General features: G+C 44.5%; 2 protein-coding genes across 4 annotated transcripts in view; both read left to right on the top strand.

Annotated features, from left to right (window-relative positions):
• The window catches only part of LOC125716670 (uncharacterized protein C22orf31-like), a 60839-nt gene that overhangs the window by 32588 nt on the left and 8139 nt on the right, over positions 1-20112 (top strand). The gene's annotated exons all lie outside the window — the stretch shown is intronic.
• LOC125716673 (uncharacterized protein C22orf31-like) lies at positions 3055-15467 on the top strand. Of its 3 annotated transcripts, none has more exons than XM_048989256.1 (2): positions 3055-3887; positions 13631-15467. In XM_048989256.1, exons 1-2 carry the CDS (start codon positions 3876-3878, stop codon positions 14096-14098), a joined length of 480 nt encoding a protein of 159 aa, XP_048845213.1. In that variant the 5' UTR covers positions 3055-3875; the 3' UTR covers positions 14099-15467. The 3 variants fall into 3 exon arrangements, with proteins under 3 accessions (XP_048845213.1, XP_048845211.1, XP_048845212.1); XM_048989254.1 differs by lacking the exon at positions 3055-3887 and adding an exon at positions 12790-13530 and having other exon boundaries at positions 13625-15467; XM_048989255.1 differs by lacking the exon at positions 3055-3887 and adding an exon at positions 12791-13530.

The raw sequence follows: 20112 nt of genomic DNA on the forward strand, positions 1-20112 counted from the left end.
ATTTTGTGAATTAGTTTTGAAATCTAATATGAACATGGCTTTTATTTTACAAAAGCAAAGTTGTAAAAATTTTGTAGGGTTTTTATCAAAGGAGATTTTGTTAATGTAACATAAAGTTTTTTTATTTTCAAAGTTGCACAAGTGTTTCAAAATGTATCATGTACTCGTGTGTTGTATTTTTCAAGCTTGTACAAAAATGTTTATGTACATTTATCAAATGAGTTTTTAAAATGTACCATGACCGTGTGTTTTATTATTCAAAATAAAAGTTGTACATATGTTTTGTTATATGTATGCACCACGGTTGTGTTTTTAAAATGTACTAATTTTGTGAGGTGGTGGGAATAAAGCGTATTTAAAGGGGTACCTCTCATGGAATCTACCAATCTTTACCAGCTGATGAACCCCGAGCCACACGGGGACTGGGGGTTTTAACCGTGAGACTCGACACCTAGGCATTAGATCCTTATGTCAGCAATGGTCCCCATGCATGTACCCAGTGTAGGGTCAGGTCCAGAGAAAGCTGTAACTACGAGTGCACCTGGTTAACAGCATTTAATTTATAACAGTACGAGCTAGAAAAATGCATTTAGCAGTCGCATTAAAACACGTTAAAGACTTTAAAGAATAAAGCCTTAGTTATTTTTTAATAAAGATGGCTTTTCAGTAAATGTTGGCTTTCCTACAAGGTGACCCCCGAGGCCTATGCTTATAGCATCCGGGTGCCTGATTTGAGATGCTTACTGAGGATGCCATGTTAACACCAGTAACTGAGCTGCACCATGTGTCACACTTAATGAAACTTAGTCCTAATTCAACAGAACCAGTCGTCATCCACTTTGCAGTGAGATTTCTGAGCGAAAAGTGAGCGAAGTTTCATTTTCTTACTTTACCACCTATCGGTTAGTAAGGGAAATGGAGACGGTAATATGTCGGACACGTCAATGGCACTGAGCGCGAGGGAGTGTGCGGTGTGGCGCGAGCCGCTAGCTGATGTAACGCTGCGAACAGTGGGGCTCTTACGTTTCTAAGATGCGGCTAACTATCCCCGAGACACTTTAGCCAGGTTCGTGTATATTTGCTCTTAATGCTGCGGTCAACGCCAGGAGGGAGCTGGCTAGCAATACCATCTTTAGCTGGTCTTAAAGCTTGCTGTATTTTTCATTCAGTACATACACGGTTTAGAAGAAAACCTAATCGACATTTAAATAAATAAAAAATAAACATACAAAACTATTGAAATCCACCAGAAGCATGTGCATATTTTTCTGGTTTGCATGTTATGTGTGGTTGTCTAAGCACCGTCGGGCCTAGTGTTTGATAGGTGATGGAGAAGCATACGGTCGTAAACTGCATGCGCTTATGCCAACAGGTGTTTAACATACAAACATAGACGCTTTCTTTAACGTGAAACATTTAAAGGTTCATTCTGTTTTGTCGACATTCTTAATTTTATTCAAGTAGCCTCTAATCACCTTACACTTGTTCTATTTTACTGTAGAGTATTTTAAAACAATGTCACTGTAATGTCACCACATGTCAAAGCTAACAAGGTTACATGATTGTATCAGCGGAACAAAAAGCCGTCGCCTGGATATGTATAGACAGATCATGTATTGCTCAGCAAATCGACCGCATTATGAAATCTATTTGTATTTAGACAAATATATTGGGAATGAAGTGTCGCATTTTAAGAGGCAGACATTGAGGCCGAATTTAAGTTGGTCACAAATGTATTTTTCTTCTGCAGCTAGAAGCGTCATCTGAGCCTGATTTTAACTGGCATGTCGGTGTGGGATTCTTATAGTAGAAGTTATGTGAATTGCGGTACTCTGAAATTAAGTGATATGTGTATTAGAATCGTGAAGTGTCATCTTCCTTTTGTTTTAGGTTCCCCCTGGGCATTTTTATGAACTGTATTGCAATATCAGACAGTGTGTCATGAATTTCTGAAGGCATGTTATATATGACCGTTTCTTGGATACGTCTCTTGTACAGTAGTTGCAGTTTGTCAGGACAAGACTGTTTGCCTAATGTGACATGGTGAACAAGTCCTGTGATTAAAGCATGTCTGCTGCTTAAAACATTGTGTTGTATGCTGAAGGTTTCTTGCCGGTACACGTTGAATTACCGTTCCATTAGAATATTCAAGTGTTATTTTTAAATCATTTAATGAAATAGGTATTTATCTCATCATTGATGATGACTGTGGTCCACCTGTATGACAAGTAACCTGTCCCGGACAGAGGTTTCTTCAAGGCCTGTTGTAGGAACCCCATGGTGTAGCATTATGAGAAAGTATACAGGGAGTAGTACAAATGAGCAGTCGCCCTGCCCCTCTTTTACTCATTTTGGATGCTTAAATTACTAAATTGTGTCTTTAATGCTATTCTGTATGATTCTATGGTCTGAGTGAGTCTCCAGTACTACATGAATGGTAAACTTAAAAACTCTACTTCTCTTAGCTTAATAATATTTTCTTTCTTGAGTTGAATTAGTTTGTGTCTAATTTTCATTTTATTGATTTTCTGCACACTTGGATTATTTATTTGCCCCCCTTGTCTTAAAGGCTAGAGGGGTTCTGTGCTTGTGACCTGGCAATTATTTTCGGTGTTTGTCACTAAACTTGCAATATAAAATTTGAAGACAGGTCTGTGACCTGTGCTTGCAACAAAAAACGTCTAAGTGGTAGTAGGCGAAGCACAGCGCTGCCTATACTTTCTGAAAAGGCTAATCTTTTATGGCACAGGCAGGAAAAAGGTGATGATCCACTAGCAGCTCCAAGACGAAAATGGGGTTTATTAAAGAAAAACAGAGCACCCTGGGGTAAAATACTAAGCAAAAAGACCGCGAGGGGTCCGAAACAAGCTGGGAGAAATAAGAATGAACTAAAGAAATCATTAAGTAACACAACTAAGGAACTGGGCTAAACAGAGAGCAGGACTAAAAAAACTCTGAAAGTCAGATATGCATCCAGTACACATTGTTAACAGCATTACAATTGCAATTTTAGTTCTCAAAAGAACCCGGAATTTAAAAAGCTTCCGAAAAAATGAAAATAATGAAAACTGTGGTTAAACTGGCCACACAGACACTCCTGAACTATAGTGTTACAAATATGAGTGGTGTGGACATTTACTAATATGTTCTAGAAGAGTGGCACAGTGGACACTGGCACCGATGCCTCATACCTCCAGGGCTGGGGGGGGAGGGGGGTGCATGATCTCACCATATTAGATAGGAATCCCATAACTACTCTGGTCATGCAGTTTAGCTGAGTGACACCATTTATATGCCTACAATGTATGACTGGGTATCTCCCCTGCGATGGCCTGGCCATCCCATCCAACGTTAGGGATGGGGTACAGCCTCATGCCCTGCGCTGCTCAGTATAGGCTCCAGGCCCACTGAGATCCTGACCAGAACAGGATGATGGAAGTTGGGTTCTTCCAGAAGAGCTACTTGCTCTTTATTCATACTGTGGTAATGTGCAGTACAAATGGCAGACTGACCAAATAGAACATCTGTACAGGTTTTACATGTAAAAATCTGAAGGTCATTCCTGCCAGCTAGAAATATCAATGACATCCTCCACAGCCAGGCTAGATATTTATTATACTATTTATTATACCATTTACCAGCACATCAGTTGAGTTTAAGCTGTTCATACAAAGATTTGTTGTTTACTTTGGGAATCCATGGTGCCCAGCATCTTAAATCATCGCAAATATTCTGCAGTGTTATCACCAGCATTTTACAAAGTTTGAATCATAACAGCAGACAGACAGACTCCTGACCATTCTGCGATCAAGACCGATTTTCAACTCCTGCTGAACTACTACGTTGTCTTCAGATTATTTTGGATTGAAATCCACATGATGGAGGAGGTAAGTTTGAAGTTAATATTTTTGTAACTTCTCTGGTTAAAATATCCATCAAATATATCATGCATTAATTTCAATATTGTTTCCAAAATGCGAGTCTCAGGTTACACTGATTCAAGAGGCAGATCAGAGGCAGCAGAAGGCCCGGGACGAGCGTCGAGCCCTAAATGCAGCGGATCTCCCGGATCTCCAACCCTTACCCCCAAAGGATCCCACAGACCCAGCCTTGGAGGCTCTTTGGGAGGCCAGGAGGACAGAGCCGCTGAGGATCCACGGGCGCAGCGTGGAGGAGTACAGGGCGATGTACCAGCGGCTCGTGGAACCAAGGCTGCTCTACCCTTCTGGCCGACCTCGCCCCCACTCCCTCGATCTGGGGCGCAGGATAAAGCAGCGCCTGTGGGTTGCCGTCTCCTGCCCGAAATTCACCGAACAGGTGGGAGACAAAAATATAATTGACATCGCGGAGACCTCTGGCAACCCGGGGCTGAAGGGTTATGCCCCCCTGATCGAGGTCGATGTGTGGGACGAGCCCCCGGCCAAAGAGCCTCCAAAGAAGAGAGCGAGACATTAGTCCCTGCTCCATGTATATAATGTATATATGTAAATAAATGTAAATATGCATGTATTATACATAGGTTCAGTAAAAGTAAATATATATGGGTTAAATATAAGTAAATATATATGGGTTAAATATAAGTAAATATATATGTAATATATAGGTTAAATAAGTAAATATATGTAATATATATGGGTTAAATACAAGTAAATATATCTAATATATAGGTTAAATATAAGTAAATATATAATATATAGGTTAAGTATAAGTAAATAAATATAAATATATTTAAAATCAACTTTGTGTGCTCCTTTCTTCTTGTGTATAAGACCATGGTTTGACATGAGCTCATTTCAGTCATAACGCACGGATATTAATAAATGCTACTACTGCTGGTTGACACGTTTGTTAAATATCACATTTTATTGAGACAGTCTGTCTTTTCGGGACCGGAATTAGCACGCTAGCGGCTAATCGGCTGAATTTCTCTTTTTTTACTTTGGGCCTCAAGCTATCATAGCATTGTTTAAAATGAAGACGTTTATGTCGAAATATCTCTTTTAATCGACATGGATCATGTTTAACCCCAGATGGGTAACCCAGAACTCTGGTTTAGTTGGTAACCAAGCAGCTGTGTTAAACCAGGTAAACTGACGGAAACCTGCGATTTCCCGTCAAATGTACATTACAGTCTAGGTCAGTCAGTACCAAAAGTTGCTAACCTGAAGCTAACCTGGTCCCTGACTTGGCTAAACAACTTCAGGATAAACTTGTGGGTTCTGCTTTGGCCAAACACTTATCCGGTATTTTCTGTTCGGATGAAGCGCGGCTCGGATTTAACTGGTTTCTTTAAAATGGCGGATAAGGGCGCGCTGCCATGTTGGTTTAAAGTGAAACGTAACTTTGTTTGTTCGTTTTATTTATCTATTTATGCATTTTAGTGGAATGTAAGTAAAACAATGTGCGGTATATTTTAGTGATGCCAAGAAGCCGCTTATTATAATGATATGTTAAGAGTATAAAAACAAGACTCACGCATTAGACGTGAGGCTCAAGCTGGAAATCATACGGCAAATCTATATTGTTCCATTATAAACCTAAAATGAGCTACCTGAAAAGCGTTGGGACAGTCAGCAAACCCTACAGACTAGTTACGAGGTAATAAAACTGTTGCATGCATGTAAATGCGTGTGCAGACTGGTCTGGAATTGAAAATCACACTCGAGTTAGCAGTCCAAATTTTACACCCTTGCCTTTTTCATATTAAGGGCAATTTCAGTGTCTATGACATCCTTCGAGGACCATGCTAATTACTGCAGACACATCACATTAATCTTGCGCAATATTTTGTATCGATTCTCAAAAACCACAGACTGACCAGACACCGGACGTAGCGTACGACGCACCGCTAACGTTAGCATTAGAAAACCTAGCTGACCATAGCGTCTGTTATCAATGGCTGAGTCCGAAAGAGTTCGGGCTTCTCGCCGTATGTAGTTGAAATGTTGACTAATTTTTCCATGGACTTTTATTAGATTGTTTTACTGATATAGACAAATGTTAATTTCTTTATTACACAGAAAATAGCTGGTATTGGGTGTTACAGTTATAAATGTGAATCCCACTGTTCTGATAGCATAAAAAGAGAACTTGCGTGTGGTGGTGTGTTCTTTATACTATATGACAATTTTCTTAAACATTAGATATTAAAAAAACGGAATATGTCAACTTGCTTACAGTATTGCAGTGTTGTATATATGATGTACATAATATAGGGATGGTAAGAGTCCCCCATTCGCAACGGTGCACCGGAATAAGAGTTTATGATGGACTGCCTCATTTTATAAAGTGTACAACAGATACAATTTAGGATGAACTCGGGATGCATCGTTTCTAACATTTCTGTGTTGGTAAAATCAGATTTATTAATAATTAATAAGGCCTTTTTTCTAGAAATGTGACAAATCATTTTTGACCAGTAATTTTATATTTGACGAGTAATATATTTGACCAGTAATTTTTAGATTGATTCCCCCTTTCTGAACTGTTCTGTATCTGTACTGTATTGAATTGCATAGTGTCATATTCTTTGGCATCATATCGCATTGAATCACATTGTGTTCAATCAAATTGTGTTGAATTGCACTGCATCGCAATAGGGGTGAATCATGTCGTATCGCATTAGTTGCTTAATGTGTATCTAATGTATTGTATCGCTGGCAGTGTGGGTCACATTAGCCTCAGTAATGGTGATGTATCAACTAATATGATATGGTGTGTGTGTGTGCGTGTGTGTGCGAGCGTGTGAAACATGCTGGACCTCCTACTTGCTCTGGTCTTGGACTTCTAGTCGCAACTCCTGGCTTCTGTATGTCATGTAAATGTTACTGCCTGCTTCACATAGACTGAGCTGCTGATTCTATCAGTTGTACGTCTGGAGATGGTCACTGTGATCTACAGGCAAGTTGTGTGTCCCTTAGCCTCTGCGGGAGCTGCTCATTGGTAAACAGGTTTGTCGCAGGGCACAGGTTGTAGGTCACCTGGTGAGTTTGCTGCTCACGGGGATTTTGCTTCTGCCGCCGATGACAGGCCGTCGACACTCCCAGTGGCAAGGAGGACCCATCCATCCCTGGCAAAGACCATGGTGACATCCCCACCTTTGACGAGTGGAAGAAGAAGATGATGGAGAAGGAGAAAAGTGAGTCACCTTTCCTGATGGGGGCACCCTGATAGATGCAGATCTAACACACTGTGAGTTGTGCTGATGATGATGATGATGATGAGGAGGAGGAATGTGGGGTACAGAAGTCACACATGGTGAATTCAGATTTAATCTGTGAAGACTTGGGGTGAGAAGTCACCCTCACCCGTCAGGTGTTTGCCTTCTGTGAGGTCCGTCTCTTCCTCTGATAGGCCAGTCTGCCCACTCATCATCCTCCAATGGCAGCCCTGTCGTCATGAAGAAGGTGCAGAACTTTAATAACTATGCATCGGTGGAATGTGGAGCCAAAGTCCTGGCAGCGAACACTGAGGCCAAGGTACCATTGCTGACCTTCAGGAACCGTCTTAAGATTATAGTGCGTATGACTATGACTGTTTGTGTCTGCCATGCGATGGACTGGCATCCCATCCAGGGTGACTCCCAGCCCTGTGCCCTGCGCACTCTGTGTTAGGAGAAAGCGCCGTAGCTTTCACTCCTACAATCTAGTTATGTTGGAGAAAGCGCCGTAGCTTTCACTCCTACAATCTCCTGTGTGAGGAAGCGCCGCAGCTTACTACTCACACACTTCCACTTCTAGGACCCAGGAATAATCGAGACAGCACACGTCTTTCTGTTTTACTTGCGCAAGGGTGCCCACTTCAGGTGCAACAGACAGTATCTGCGCCTCTGTTGAGTGTCACACCGGACAGTCCCTTGGCTTCTTTATTTATAGGGTAGGGGAGGGGTTACATGGGTCTTGTCTTTAACTAGTCAATGCTGTGTGAGGCCTCCGTGAAACAGGGTTAATACAAAGCATTACATATCTCAAGGTGGGCCCCCTGCTATGCTGACAGAATCTGTTTCCTTTCTCAAGGTCTCTTATTCCTGCGTCACAATCTGGTAGGCCCCTGTGAGGACATCTTGTCTGCAACCCTTTCTGGGCCATGGGTTAGTTGTTAAGGGTTGCACGTACACATATAAGAGGATAATAATATGATAAAATACACAGATACACTCTAACACTCTGAAGGTCTCCAAACCCTCTGAAACCCTGACATGGAGGCATTTAAAAGATTGATGGTTCATGTCACCATCCAGAATATGCTCCAGATCTCAGATCTATATGTTCCTGAAAGCCGTCTTGGATACACCTGCGAACCCATTAGTTCTTAAAGGCTTGATGTGTCTAAGAGTAAGCGTGTTAAGAGATGGGACAGTCTCTCTCATGTCTCAAGTCGAACGGTTGGTGAGAAGGTCCGTGCTTTTCAGAGCACCTCAGCGATTCTCATGGAGAACATGGACCTCTACATGCTCAACCCCTGCAGCAACAAGATCTGGTGAGTTCACACTCTTCTGTACTATATGTCATGGTAGACCCCAAAGTCAGCAGTAACCTTTGGGGAAAGTGCAATTCAAAACCAGAAGCTCCATCCCATTTCTGTGACCGTCAGAAACTTGTTTTCTTGTATATTCTTTTCAGTTTGCTATATATTATTTTTTACTTTTATATTTTTGTGTTTTTCTTGTGTTTTGCTTACCGGTCTGTGTTGGCGAGCGTGTTGAGGTGTGCTTAGCAGTCCTGAGCTGAGGGCATGGTACCTGTGCTCAGCAACGTGACCTCTGGAGACTCCTGAGCTCTTTACCAGCTGCTTCCTCCTCCCAGGTTTGTCATAGAGCTGTGCGAACCCATCCAGGTGAAGCAGCTGGACATCGCCAACTTTGAGCTGTTCTCTTCCACGCCCAAGGACTTCCTGGTGTCCATCAGCGACCGGTCAGCCACATTCTGCCTCCGACACACCTTAGCTGTGTATCAAGCGAAGCTCCAGGCTGCTTAGCCTTCTCTTCCTCCATCTCCCTCTGCCAGGTATCCGACCAACAAGTGGATGAAGCTGGGCACCTTCCACGCCCAGGACAAACGCACGGTGCAGAGCTTCCCGCTGGACGAGCAGCTCTACGCCAAATACGTCAAGGTAGGGCCAGCCCCGATGCATCATGGGAGATGCCAAGGACAGTCTGCCAGAGCTGGTCAGAGCGTTGATCGAGTCCTAAGAGATTTTCCAGCACAGCCCCTCTTAAGCCATCAGTAAGGAGCTTGTCACCTTTATTTACAGGGTGAATCTCAGTGCAGTTAAGGTCTGCAAAATCTCAGCAATCCTACAGCCTAGGGTTTGCGGACACCAGCCCAACATACCGACTTTCATTAGAGACACCAGCAGATGGTAGTCATGTGAACCCCCCAGGCTCTAGAAGAGGCCCCCTTTGGAGCATGCCCCCCCCCGAGCATGCCCTCTCGCATGTCCTGTCTCATGCCCTGTCGTTTCTAACTTCCTGTCTCTTGATCTGTAGTCAGTAGAGACCTTCAGTGATCTGGAACTGAGCTAAAATGCTGCAAAACTCTGCCAGTAGCCATTTCATGCACACAGGCAGTCAGGCTTGCATGTGGAACGTGCCTGATTCGCCCCAATCCTCTGGCATGCCCCCAGACCCTTACTGACCCCCTTTTAGCCCCCCTCCCCCATGTTTCTAGGTTATCTGAGTGCTTTTTTAATCTCTGGTTGCTAAGTTGCTCTTGGCATGAAGCTGGCCTCCACGCTCACTTTTTTCCCTCTTCTTCTCCGTTCCATCGCTTCAGACGTTCATCAAGTACATCAAGGTTAGCGCTGTCGTGGCATAACCGTCATTCTCACTCCTAGCTATTTTTTAAACTGATACATGTTTTATGATAGAACCTTTTCTTAATCTGTTTCTTAAAAATCGTGCCCCCTGTAGGTGGAACTGCTGTCCCATTTTGGGTCTGAACATTTCTGCCCCCTCAGCCTGATCAGGTACCGTGTCTGTGAACACCTTTTTGGCTCGTTATCTCACTGTGTCGTTATTGTGCGTTTTCAATTATATTTTGCACTACAGTAAAATCCAGTTATAAAGGACTTCAAGGGACCTGGCAAAACAGTCCATTATATCCAAAGTCCGTTATATCCAAAGCCCGTTATATCCAGAGTCCGTTATATCCAGAGTTGCTGTAGCCCAGAACACAACTACAGGACACTATTTACTCATGCCACACCACAGCAGACACACTTGTGGTATAGATTATTATATTGTACATGTAGTAATCCAACTTTACCTGATCAGATGCCTGACTATTAATAATCCCGACTATGTATTTGAGCTGGATATCACCGGCACACCGCGCGCCTTGTAGGCGGAGCCTGCATGTCTGTTATAGCCGAACAAAACTACAGTTAAAAGCGGCCCTGGGGACCAAATTGTTTGTCCGTTATAAGCGAAATTCCGTTATATGTGAGTCCGCTATATTCGATGCTTTTTCTGCATGTTCTTAAAGGTGCATGGCCGGGACCAGCGGACCTTGTCCGTTATAGACGATATTCCGTTATATGCGAGTCCACTATAACGGGATTTTACTGTAGCACCCACTGAATGATTTATGCTTTAAATGATCATGAAGCTGACGTGCTGGATGGCGATTGGACTCCGCAGGGTGTTTGGGACCAGCATGGTAGAGGAGTACGAGGAGATCTCCGAGTTGCAGTTCCCTTCCGACCGAACCGAGGATCTGGATGAGGATTATGGTGAGCCGGTCGGACGGTGGGCTGAACATGCTTGAGAGCGAGCAGTTGCTCATTTAATGCCCTTAATGCCGTCTCTTGCTCTCTCTCCCTCACAGATTTCCTTCCCGGCTACGTACCCGTCGATGACAAATCCTCCAAGAACCTGATCGACTCTGCCACGGGTACGAGTTCGGGGTCGTTTTACACTCTTCAGGGAATAAATGTGTCCTCCTTCCTCCACATGGACCCTTCAATCGAGTCCATTGGTTACACACAGCGAGTGATATTAATGATTAAATTAAAAGTCAGTTTCCCTGTAAACCTGTAGGGGGCACCGTTAAAGCATTGCAGCAAAATGTAACCTAACCCTGCCCCTGTGGGGGCTGATTGTCTCCATGTGGCTTTTCACTGTGTGTCTGTGTGCGTATGTGCGTGTTTTTTTGCTATAGATGCCATCCTGAATATGGTGAACAACCTTGCGGTCAACGTGTTGGGGGGCAGTGCCACTCAGGACGGTACGAGGCCCCGACGTTTCCCGCTATCCCGCCATCGTTACCCTGCTAATCCACCGAGTATTAAAGCCACCCTCTCCCCCCAGGAAACGTGTCTGCGGAGGCTGCGAATGTGACTGATGATTCCTCTGTGACAGAGACCCTGCTTAGCCTCCCCCCCACCTCCGTCCCAGAGTGAGTGCCATACAAGAACCACCGGATCACACGGGGGGGGGGTGCTTCACATGGATGCGGTGGTTAATTAGTATCATGCCCGTCAGCCGCCACCTGGGGGTTTTTGTGTTTAATTACTGTATCAGCTGCTTAATTCACTGTAGCTCAGCCAGGTCAGACTTTGGTGATGGTTTGGTCATGTTGTGCTCCCCCCAGGAATGAGACTGTGGATCCGGAATTGCCGGATCTTCCTGAGGATCCAGGGCCCCCCGTGCCAGAAGAGAGTCCGATTGTGGTCCTTGTGGAGGATGAGGAGGACGAGGAAGAATCTGACCGGGTAACTGTGACTGCAGTGGAGCCTGATGACCAGGAGGGGGAGCCCTTGACCTCAGGGGGGCCTGATCCCAGGCAGCTGGAGAGCAACGCCCTCTGCAAGGAGCTCTCTGGGATCTCCTGCCGTGCCACCTTTCTGGAGTACCTCCGCCTGTGGTGCTCCGTCACTCTGGGCCGGCGACGTAGGCGTCAGGGTGACATCCACACCCCACCGACTCAACATCTGGACCACACCGTGCAGCCACTTCCTGAGGAAGAAGCCACCTCCACCCTTGAGGAGATTCCCGGGCAGACGGAGGTCCCCCACGGCCCTACTCATATGGCCGAGACTCCAGCCCTGGAGCCCAGCCAGTCCCCGTCTCCTCTGCTACAAGGCTTCATCACTACAACCGGGACCATCGGCACATCTTCGGTTGAGATGCCTATGTCCTCAAGCCAGGAGCTCCTGGAGAAGGGGGCTATGTCCTTGAGGGGAGGTGCTCAGGAGCAGCAGGAGAGCCGGACTCTTGACACCAGCAGTGAGGTCAGTGTCTCCATCCGCAGCTTCTCAGAGGACCCCAGGGCTGACACTGAGCACCGAGGCACCACCACACCCACTCAAGTCCTCCCTCCTGAGACCCCCCTGGCCACGGAGGTGCCAGCTCCTCCAGGAGATCCAGAGGGAGGCCAGGCTGTGCCTGGGGAGGCCCAGAAAGAGGCAGACTCTGCAGAGTCCCCGGAGCCGCCTCAGATGCTCCCAGACAAACAGGAAGAGTCCCTGGAGGACCTCCTCAGTGTTACCTCCAGCAATGGGCAGGTCCACCGGACCGCCACAGACTTTTATGCTGAGCAGAACTTCTCCGATCTGGCCAATGGGAACCATGTGCATGGATCCAACCAGAAAGAGTCTGTCTTCATGAGGCTGAGCAACCGCATTAAAGCCTTGGAGATGAACATGTCCCTCAGCGGACGCTACCTGGAGGAACTCAGCCAGAGGTGACCTGTTACTAACACGCTTGTCTGTTGGCCGACTGCCCCCTCCCCGCATTACTAACCCGTCTATCTATTGGCCAGCTGTTCTGTTGAATTGCACTGCATCGCAATAGGGGTGGAGTGGCACAGTGGACACTGGCACCGATGCCTCATACCTCCAGGGCTGGGGGGGGAGGGGGGTGCATGATCTCACCATATTAGATAGGAATCCCATAACTACTCTGGACATGCAGTTTAGCTGAGTGACACCATTTATATGCCTACAATGTATGACTGGGTATCTCCCCTGCGATGGCCTGGCCATCCCATCCAACGTTAGGGATGGGGTACAGCCTCATGCCCTGCGCTGCTCAGTATAGGCTCCAGGCCCACTGAGATCCTGACCAGAACAGGATGATGGAAGTTGGGTTCTTCCAGAAGAGCTACTTGCTCTTTATTCATACTGTGGTAATGTGCAGTACAAATGGCAGACTGACCAAATAGAACATCTGTACAGGTTTTACATGTAAAAATCTGAAGGTCATTCCTGCCAGCTAGAAATATCAATGACATCCTCCACAGCCAGGCTAGATATTTATTATACTATTTATTATACCATTTACCAGCACATCAGTTGAGTTTAAGCTGTTCATACAAAGATTTGTTGTTTACTTTGGGAATCCATGGTGCCCAGCATCTTAAATCATCGCAAATATTCTGCAGTGTTATCACCAGTATTTTACAAATTTGAATCATAACAGCAGACAGACAGACTCCTGACCATTCTGAGATCAAGACCGATTTTCAACTCCTGCTGAACTACTACGTTGTCTTCAGATTATTTTGGATTGAAATCCACATGATGGAGGAGGTAAGTTTGAAGTTAATATTTTTGTAACTTCTCTGGTTAAAATATCCATCAAATATATCATGCATTAATTTCAATATTGTTTCCAAAATGCGAGTCTCAGGTTACAGTGATTCAAGAGGCAGACCAGAGGCAGCAGAAGGCCCGGGACGAGCGTCGAGCCCTAAATGAAGCGGATCTCCCGGATCTCCAACCCTTACCCCCAAAGGATCCCACAGACCCAGCCTTGGAGGCTCTTTGGGAGGCCAGGAGGACAGAGCCGCTGAGGATCCACGGGCGCAGCGTGGAGGAGTACAGGGCGATGTACCGGCGGCTCGTGGAACCAAGGCTGCTCTACCCTTCTGGCCGACCTCGCCCCCACTCCCTCGATCTGGGGCGCAGGATAAAGCAGCGCCTGTGGGTTGCCGTCTCCTGCCCGAAATTCACCGAACAGGTGGGAGACAAAAATATAATTGACATCGCGGAGACCTCTGGCAACCCGGGGCTGAAGGGTTATGCCCCCCTGATCGAGGTCGATGTGTGGGACGAGCCCCCGGCCAAAGAGCCTCCAAAGAAGAGAGCGAGACATTAGTCCCTGCTCCATGTATATAATGTATATATGTAAATAAATGTAAATATGCATGTATTATACATAGGTTCAGTAAAAGTAAATATATATGGGTTAAATATAAGTAAATATATATGGGTTAAATATAAGTAAATATATATGTAATATATAGGTTAAATAAGTAAATATATGTAATATATATGGGTTAAATACAAGTAAATATATCTAATATATAGGTTAAATATAAGTAAATATATAATATATAGGTTAAGTATAAGTAAATAAATATAAATATATTTAAAATCAACTTTGTGTGCTCCTTTCTTCTTGTGTATAAGACCATGGTTTGACATGAGCTCATTTCAGTCATAACGCACGGATATTAATAAATGCTACTACTGCTGGTTGACACGTTTGTTAAATATCACATTTTATTGAGACAGTCTGTCTTTTCGGGACCGGAATTAGCACGCTAGCGGCTAATCGGCTGAATTTCTCTTTTTTTACTTTGGGCCTCAAGCTATCATAGCATTGTTTAAAATGAAGACGTTTATGTCGAAATATCTCTTTTAATCGACATGGATCATGTTTAACCCCAGATGGGTAACCCAGAACTCTGGTTTAGTTGGTAACCAAGCAGCTGTGTTAAACCAGGTAAACTGACGGAAACCTGCGATTTCCCGTCAAATGTACATTACAGTCTAGGTCAGTCAGTACCAAAAGTTGCTAACCTGAAGCTAACCTGGTCCCTGACTTGGCTAAACAACTTCAGGATAAACTTGTGGGTTCTGCTTTGGCCAAACACTTATCCGGTATTTTCTGTTCGGATGAAGCGCGGCTCGGATTTAACTGGTTTCTTTAAAATGGCGGATAAGGGCGCGCTGCCATGTTGGTTTAAAGTGAAACGTAACTTTGTTTGTTCGTTTTATTTATCTATTTATGCATTTTAGTGGAATGTAAGTAAAACAATGTGCGGTATATTTTAGTGATGCCAAGAAGCCGCTTATTATAATGATATGTTAAGAGTATAAAAACAAGACTCACGCATTAGACGTGAGGCTCAAGCTGGAAATCATACGGCAAATCTATATTGTTCCATTATAAACCTAAAATGAGCTACCTGAAAAGCGTTGGGACAGTCAGCAAACCCTACAGACTAGTTACGAGGTAATAAAACTGTTGCATGCATGTAAATGCGTGTGCAGACTGGTCTGGAATTGAAAATCACACTCGAGTTAGCAGTCCAAATTTTACACCCTTGCCTTTTTCATATTAAGGGCAATTTCAGTGTCTATGACATCCTTCGAGGACCATGCTAATTACTGCAGACACATCACATTAATCTTGCGCAATATTTTGTATCGATTCTCAAAAACCACAGACTGACCAGACACCGGACGTAGTGTACGACGCACCGCTAACGTTAGCATTAGAAAACCTAGCTGACCATAGCGTCTGTTATCAATGGCTGAGTCCGAAAGAGTTCGGGCTTCTCGCCGTATGTAGTTGAAATGTTGACTAATTTTTCCATGGACTTTTATTAGATTGTTTTACTGATATAGACAAATGTTAATTTCTTTATTACACAGAAAATAGCTGGTATTGGGTGTTACAGTTATAAATGTGAATCCCACTGTTCTGATAGCATAAAAAGAGAACTTGCGTGTGGTGGTGTGTTCTTTATACTATATGACAATTTTCTTAAACATTAGATATTAAAAAAACGGAATATGTCAACTTGCTTACAGTATTGCAGTGTTGTATATATGATGTACATAATATAGGGATGGTAAGAGTCCCCCATTCGCAACGGTGCACCGGAATAAGAGTTTATGATAGACTGCCTCATTTTATAAAGTGTACAACAGATACAATTTAGGATGAACTCGGGATGCATCGTTTCTAACATTTCTGTGTTGGTAAAATCAGATTTATTAATAATTAATAAGGCCTTTTTTCTAGAAATGTGACAAATCATTTTTGACCAGTAATTTTATATTTGACGAGTAATATATTTGACCAGTAATTTTTAGATTGATTCCCCCTTTCTGAACTGTTCTGTATCTGTACTGTATTGAATTGCATAGTGTCATATTCTTTGGCATCATATCGCATTGAATCACATTGTGTTCAATCAAATTGTGTTGAATTGCACTGCATCGCAATAGGGGTGAATCATGTCGTATCGCATTAGTTGCTTAATGTGTATCTAATGTATTGTATCGCTGGCAGTGTGGGTCACATTAGCCTCAGTAATGGTGATGTATCAACTAATATGATATGGTGTGTGTGTGTGCGTGTGTGTGCGAGCGTGTGAAACATGCTGGACCTCCTACTTGCTCTGGTCTTGGACTTCTAGTCGCAACTCCTGGCTTCTGTATGTCATGTAAATGTTACTGCCTGCTTCACATAGACTGAGCTGCTGATTCTATCAGTTGTACGTCTGGAGATGGTCACTGTGATCTACAGGCAAGTTGTGTGTCCCTTAGCCTCTGCGGGAGCTGCTCATTGGTAAACAGGTTTGTCGCAGGGCACAGGTTGTAGGTCACCTGGTGAGTTTGCTGCTCACGGGGATTTTGCTTCTGCCGCCGATGACAGGCCGTCGACACTCCCAGTGGCAAGGAGGACCCATCCATCCCTGGCAAAGACCATGGTGACATCCCCACCTTTGACGAGTGGAAGAAGAAGATGATGGAGAAGGAGAAAAGTGAGTCACCTTTCCTGATGGGGGCACCCTGATAGATGCAGATCTAACACACTGTGAGTTGTGCTGATGATGATGATGATGATGAGGAGGAGGAATGTGGGGTACAGAAGTCACACATGGTGAATTCAGATTTAATCTGTGAAGACTTGGGGTGAGAAGTCACCCTCACCCGTCAGGTGTTTGCCTTCTGTGAGGTCCGTCTCTTCCTCTGATAGGCCAGTCTGCCCACTCATCATCCTCCAATGGCAGCCCTGTCGTCATGAAGAAGGTGCAGAACTTTAATAACTATGCATCGGTGGAATGTGGAGCCAAAGTCCTGGCAGCGAACACTGAGGCCAAGGTACCATTGCTGACCTTCAGGAACCGTCTTAAGATTATAGTGCGTATGACTATGACTGTTTGTGTCTGCCATGCGATGGACTGGCATCCCATCCAGGATGACTCCCAGCCCTGTGCCCTGCGCACTCTGTGTTAGGAGAAAGCGCCGTAGCTTTCACTCCTACAATCTAGTTATGTTGGAGAAAGCGCCGTAGCTTTCACTCCTACAATCTCCTGTGTGAGGAAGCGCCGCAGCTTACTACTCACACACTTCCACTTCTAGGACCCAGGAATAATCGAGACAGCACACGTCTTTCTGTTTTACTTGCGCAAGGGTGCCCACTTCAGGTGCAACAGACAGTATCTGCGCCTCTGTTGAGTGTCACACCGGACAGTCCCTTGGCTTCTTTATTTATAGGGTAGGGGAGGGGTTACATGGGTCTTGTCTTTAACTAGTCAATGCTGTGTGAGGCCTCCGTGAAACAGGGTTAATACAAAGCATTACATATCTCAAGGTGGGCCCCCTGCTATGTTGACAGAATCTGTTTCCTTTCTCAAGGTCTCTTATTCCTGCGTCACAATCTGGTAGGCCCCTGTGAGGACATCTTGTCTGCAACCCTTTCTGGGCCATGGGTTAGTTGTTAAGGGTTGCACGTACACATATAGGAGGATAATAATATGATAAAATACACAGATACACTCTAACAGTCCCTCCTGTTTATCATGTTAATTATACATTTGCTGTGATATAAAAAGAGACAAGGGTGTAGCATCTCTAAACTTCGGGACTGGGCCATGCCGGTGAGGATTTCGGCCCGTCCGTCATGGTGCGTCATGCATCCACCCCTGCTCCTCTTCATCTGCATCTGTTTCCATGTTTTGGGTGAGGGACAAAAACATATTCTCCTGGGCTCGGAAAGCAGAGCTCAGGGCAGAATTAATCATTATACGAAAACAAGGTATCACTGTGATACAACAAGAGAAGAACATCACAAAGAATGCAAAAAATGGTATACTCAATTTGAGTAATATGGACCACCAAGCCCCGGTAGTGAACCAGGACATCCAATAGTCGTTCTGCGTCCTTGTGTCGGTGGTCATAGCAATTTACAAGTCCTTCAGCCTTTGCATTGCCTTAGTCATGTTGGGTGAATGCACATTGTCAGGAATGTATGTACAACAGGTTTGGTTCAACAATACGCACACTCCTCCCTGCGCTGCAGTGAGAAGATCTAGCGCCATGCGATTCTCTATCACCATTTGCCTTTGTAGCAGTTAGTCAAATTCTTATTGGATACCACATCATATACATATCGATACCAATAGTTCCGTAGGAATGGATGGGTTTCGTCTCCTTTTATGCTAGTGAGGTGCACTCCGTCCGGAGTCCACCTTTTCTTCTCCTGCACCTCAGTGTCTGGTACCAGCCATAGAATCAACATTACCATAAGACAGAAAAGACTTCCTAATATTCCCTTAGCCCACCATGGACACCCTACCAGAGCCATCCTAAAGGAGTACAGTTCAGCTGTTTTCTTCACCGGGTTGAGACAACGAAAACCTATTGTTTCTTCGTGCCTTTGTAGCGGACTTCCACTGTTACTCCGCGAATGAGGCGTCTGGTAAGGGCAGAATGAGCAGTGGGACACCAGGCATTTGGCAACTGTGATTGCATCGCAATGTTTTACTGGGTATATCTCCACCCACTTTGAAAAAGTGTCTATTATCACTAGGCAGTATTTCACTCCCTGTGACCATGTTAATTCCACAAAGTCCATATGTATTGCCTGAAACGGTTGTGTAGGGTTAGGGAATTGGCCTCGTTTGGGTCTTAGATTGCCCTGCGCATTATGTTTACAACATATAAGGCATGCTCTACAGTAGTTTTTTGCAAAATTGGAAAAATTTATAGTGTAAAAATGTTGTTGTATTATATGTACCATCCCTCCTGTTGAGACATGGGTTACCCCATGACTCACAACCGCAGCGGTTTTATACAGGCTGCAGGGTAAGATAGGTTTTCCGTCTAACTTGAATAGGTCTTTCTCTTGTGTGGCTCCTCGCGAAATCCACTTGTCTTTCTCTGACGTAGGAGCTTGTTGTTGTGCATCATATAGTACATCTTGTTCTATAAGGAATAACCCCTTCTCTGTTTTTTCTGGCGTTTGCTGGGCTGCTGCCTTTGCGGCTTGGTCAGCAAACGCATTGCCTTTCGTTTCCTCTGAATTATCAGTCTGGTGCGCTTTGCATTTACATAACGCGAGTGTCTTTGGTTTTTGTACAACGTCTAACAATCGAAGTAGAAGTGCTGCGTGTGTCAAGGTTGTTCCTTGAGAACTTTTAAACCCTCTGTTTTTCCACACTGCTGCGTGGTGGTGCACTGCAGAGAACACGTATTGACTGTCCGTATATATTGTAATCTCCTGTCCTTCATGTATTTCACAGGCTCTGATTACAGCATATAATTCTGCTGCTTGGGCTGAGCATGTGGATGGTAAGGCTCCTGCCTCTATTACTTTGTCTTTAGTCACAACTGCGTATCCAACCTTATTTTCCCCGTATCTGTCTTTGGCTGCAGAGCCATCGACAAATAAGGTTACGGCGCTTGGAATTGGAGTTAGTGCAATATCAGCGCGAGGTTTTGTCTGTTCCTGTATTTCAGTTTTGCATACGCCACTATTTGATCTCCTCGGGCTACGAATGTTGCTTCTGGTTTAGTTTATTTTATTTTATTTTTTTTTTAGCTTTCTGAGCGTGTTGGGCATACTCAACGGCTTGCTGCCCTGTACCTGTGTTTTGATGGACCCAGTATTTATCAATATACTTCTTTAATTCAGGTTTTAACCCTGCTAGGAAAGCCCGTTTTAATTGTTGTTGTTACACCCCGTTCTCGTCCTCCCCATGAGGAATCCCAGAGTTTGTCCTGAACAACGGGCGTACCCTGTCCAAGAAATCCTCTGGCTCTTCGCCTTCCTTTTGCATACATTGGGCTATTCTCCCATAATCAACTCGT

Source organism: Brienomyrus brachyistius, chromosome 21 (assembly GCF_023856365.1).
Source record: "Brienomyrus brachyistius isolate T26 chromosome 21, BBRACH_0.4, whole genome shotgun sequence".
NCBI classification, from domain to species: Eukaryota; Metazoa; Chordata; class Actinopteri; order Osteoglossiformes; family Mormyridae; genus Brienomyrus; species Brienomyrus brachyistius.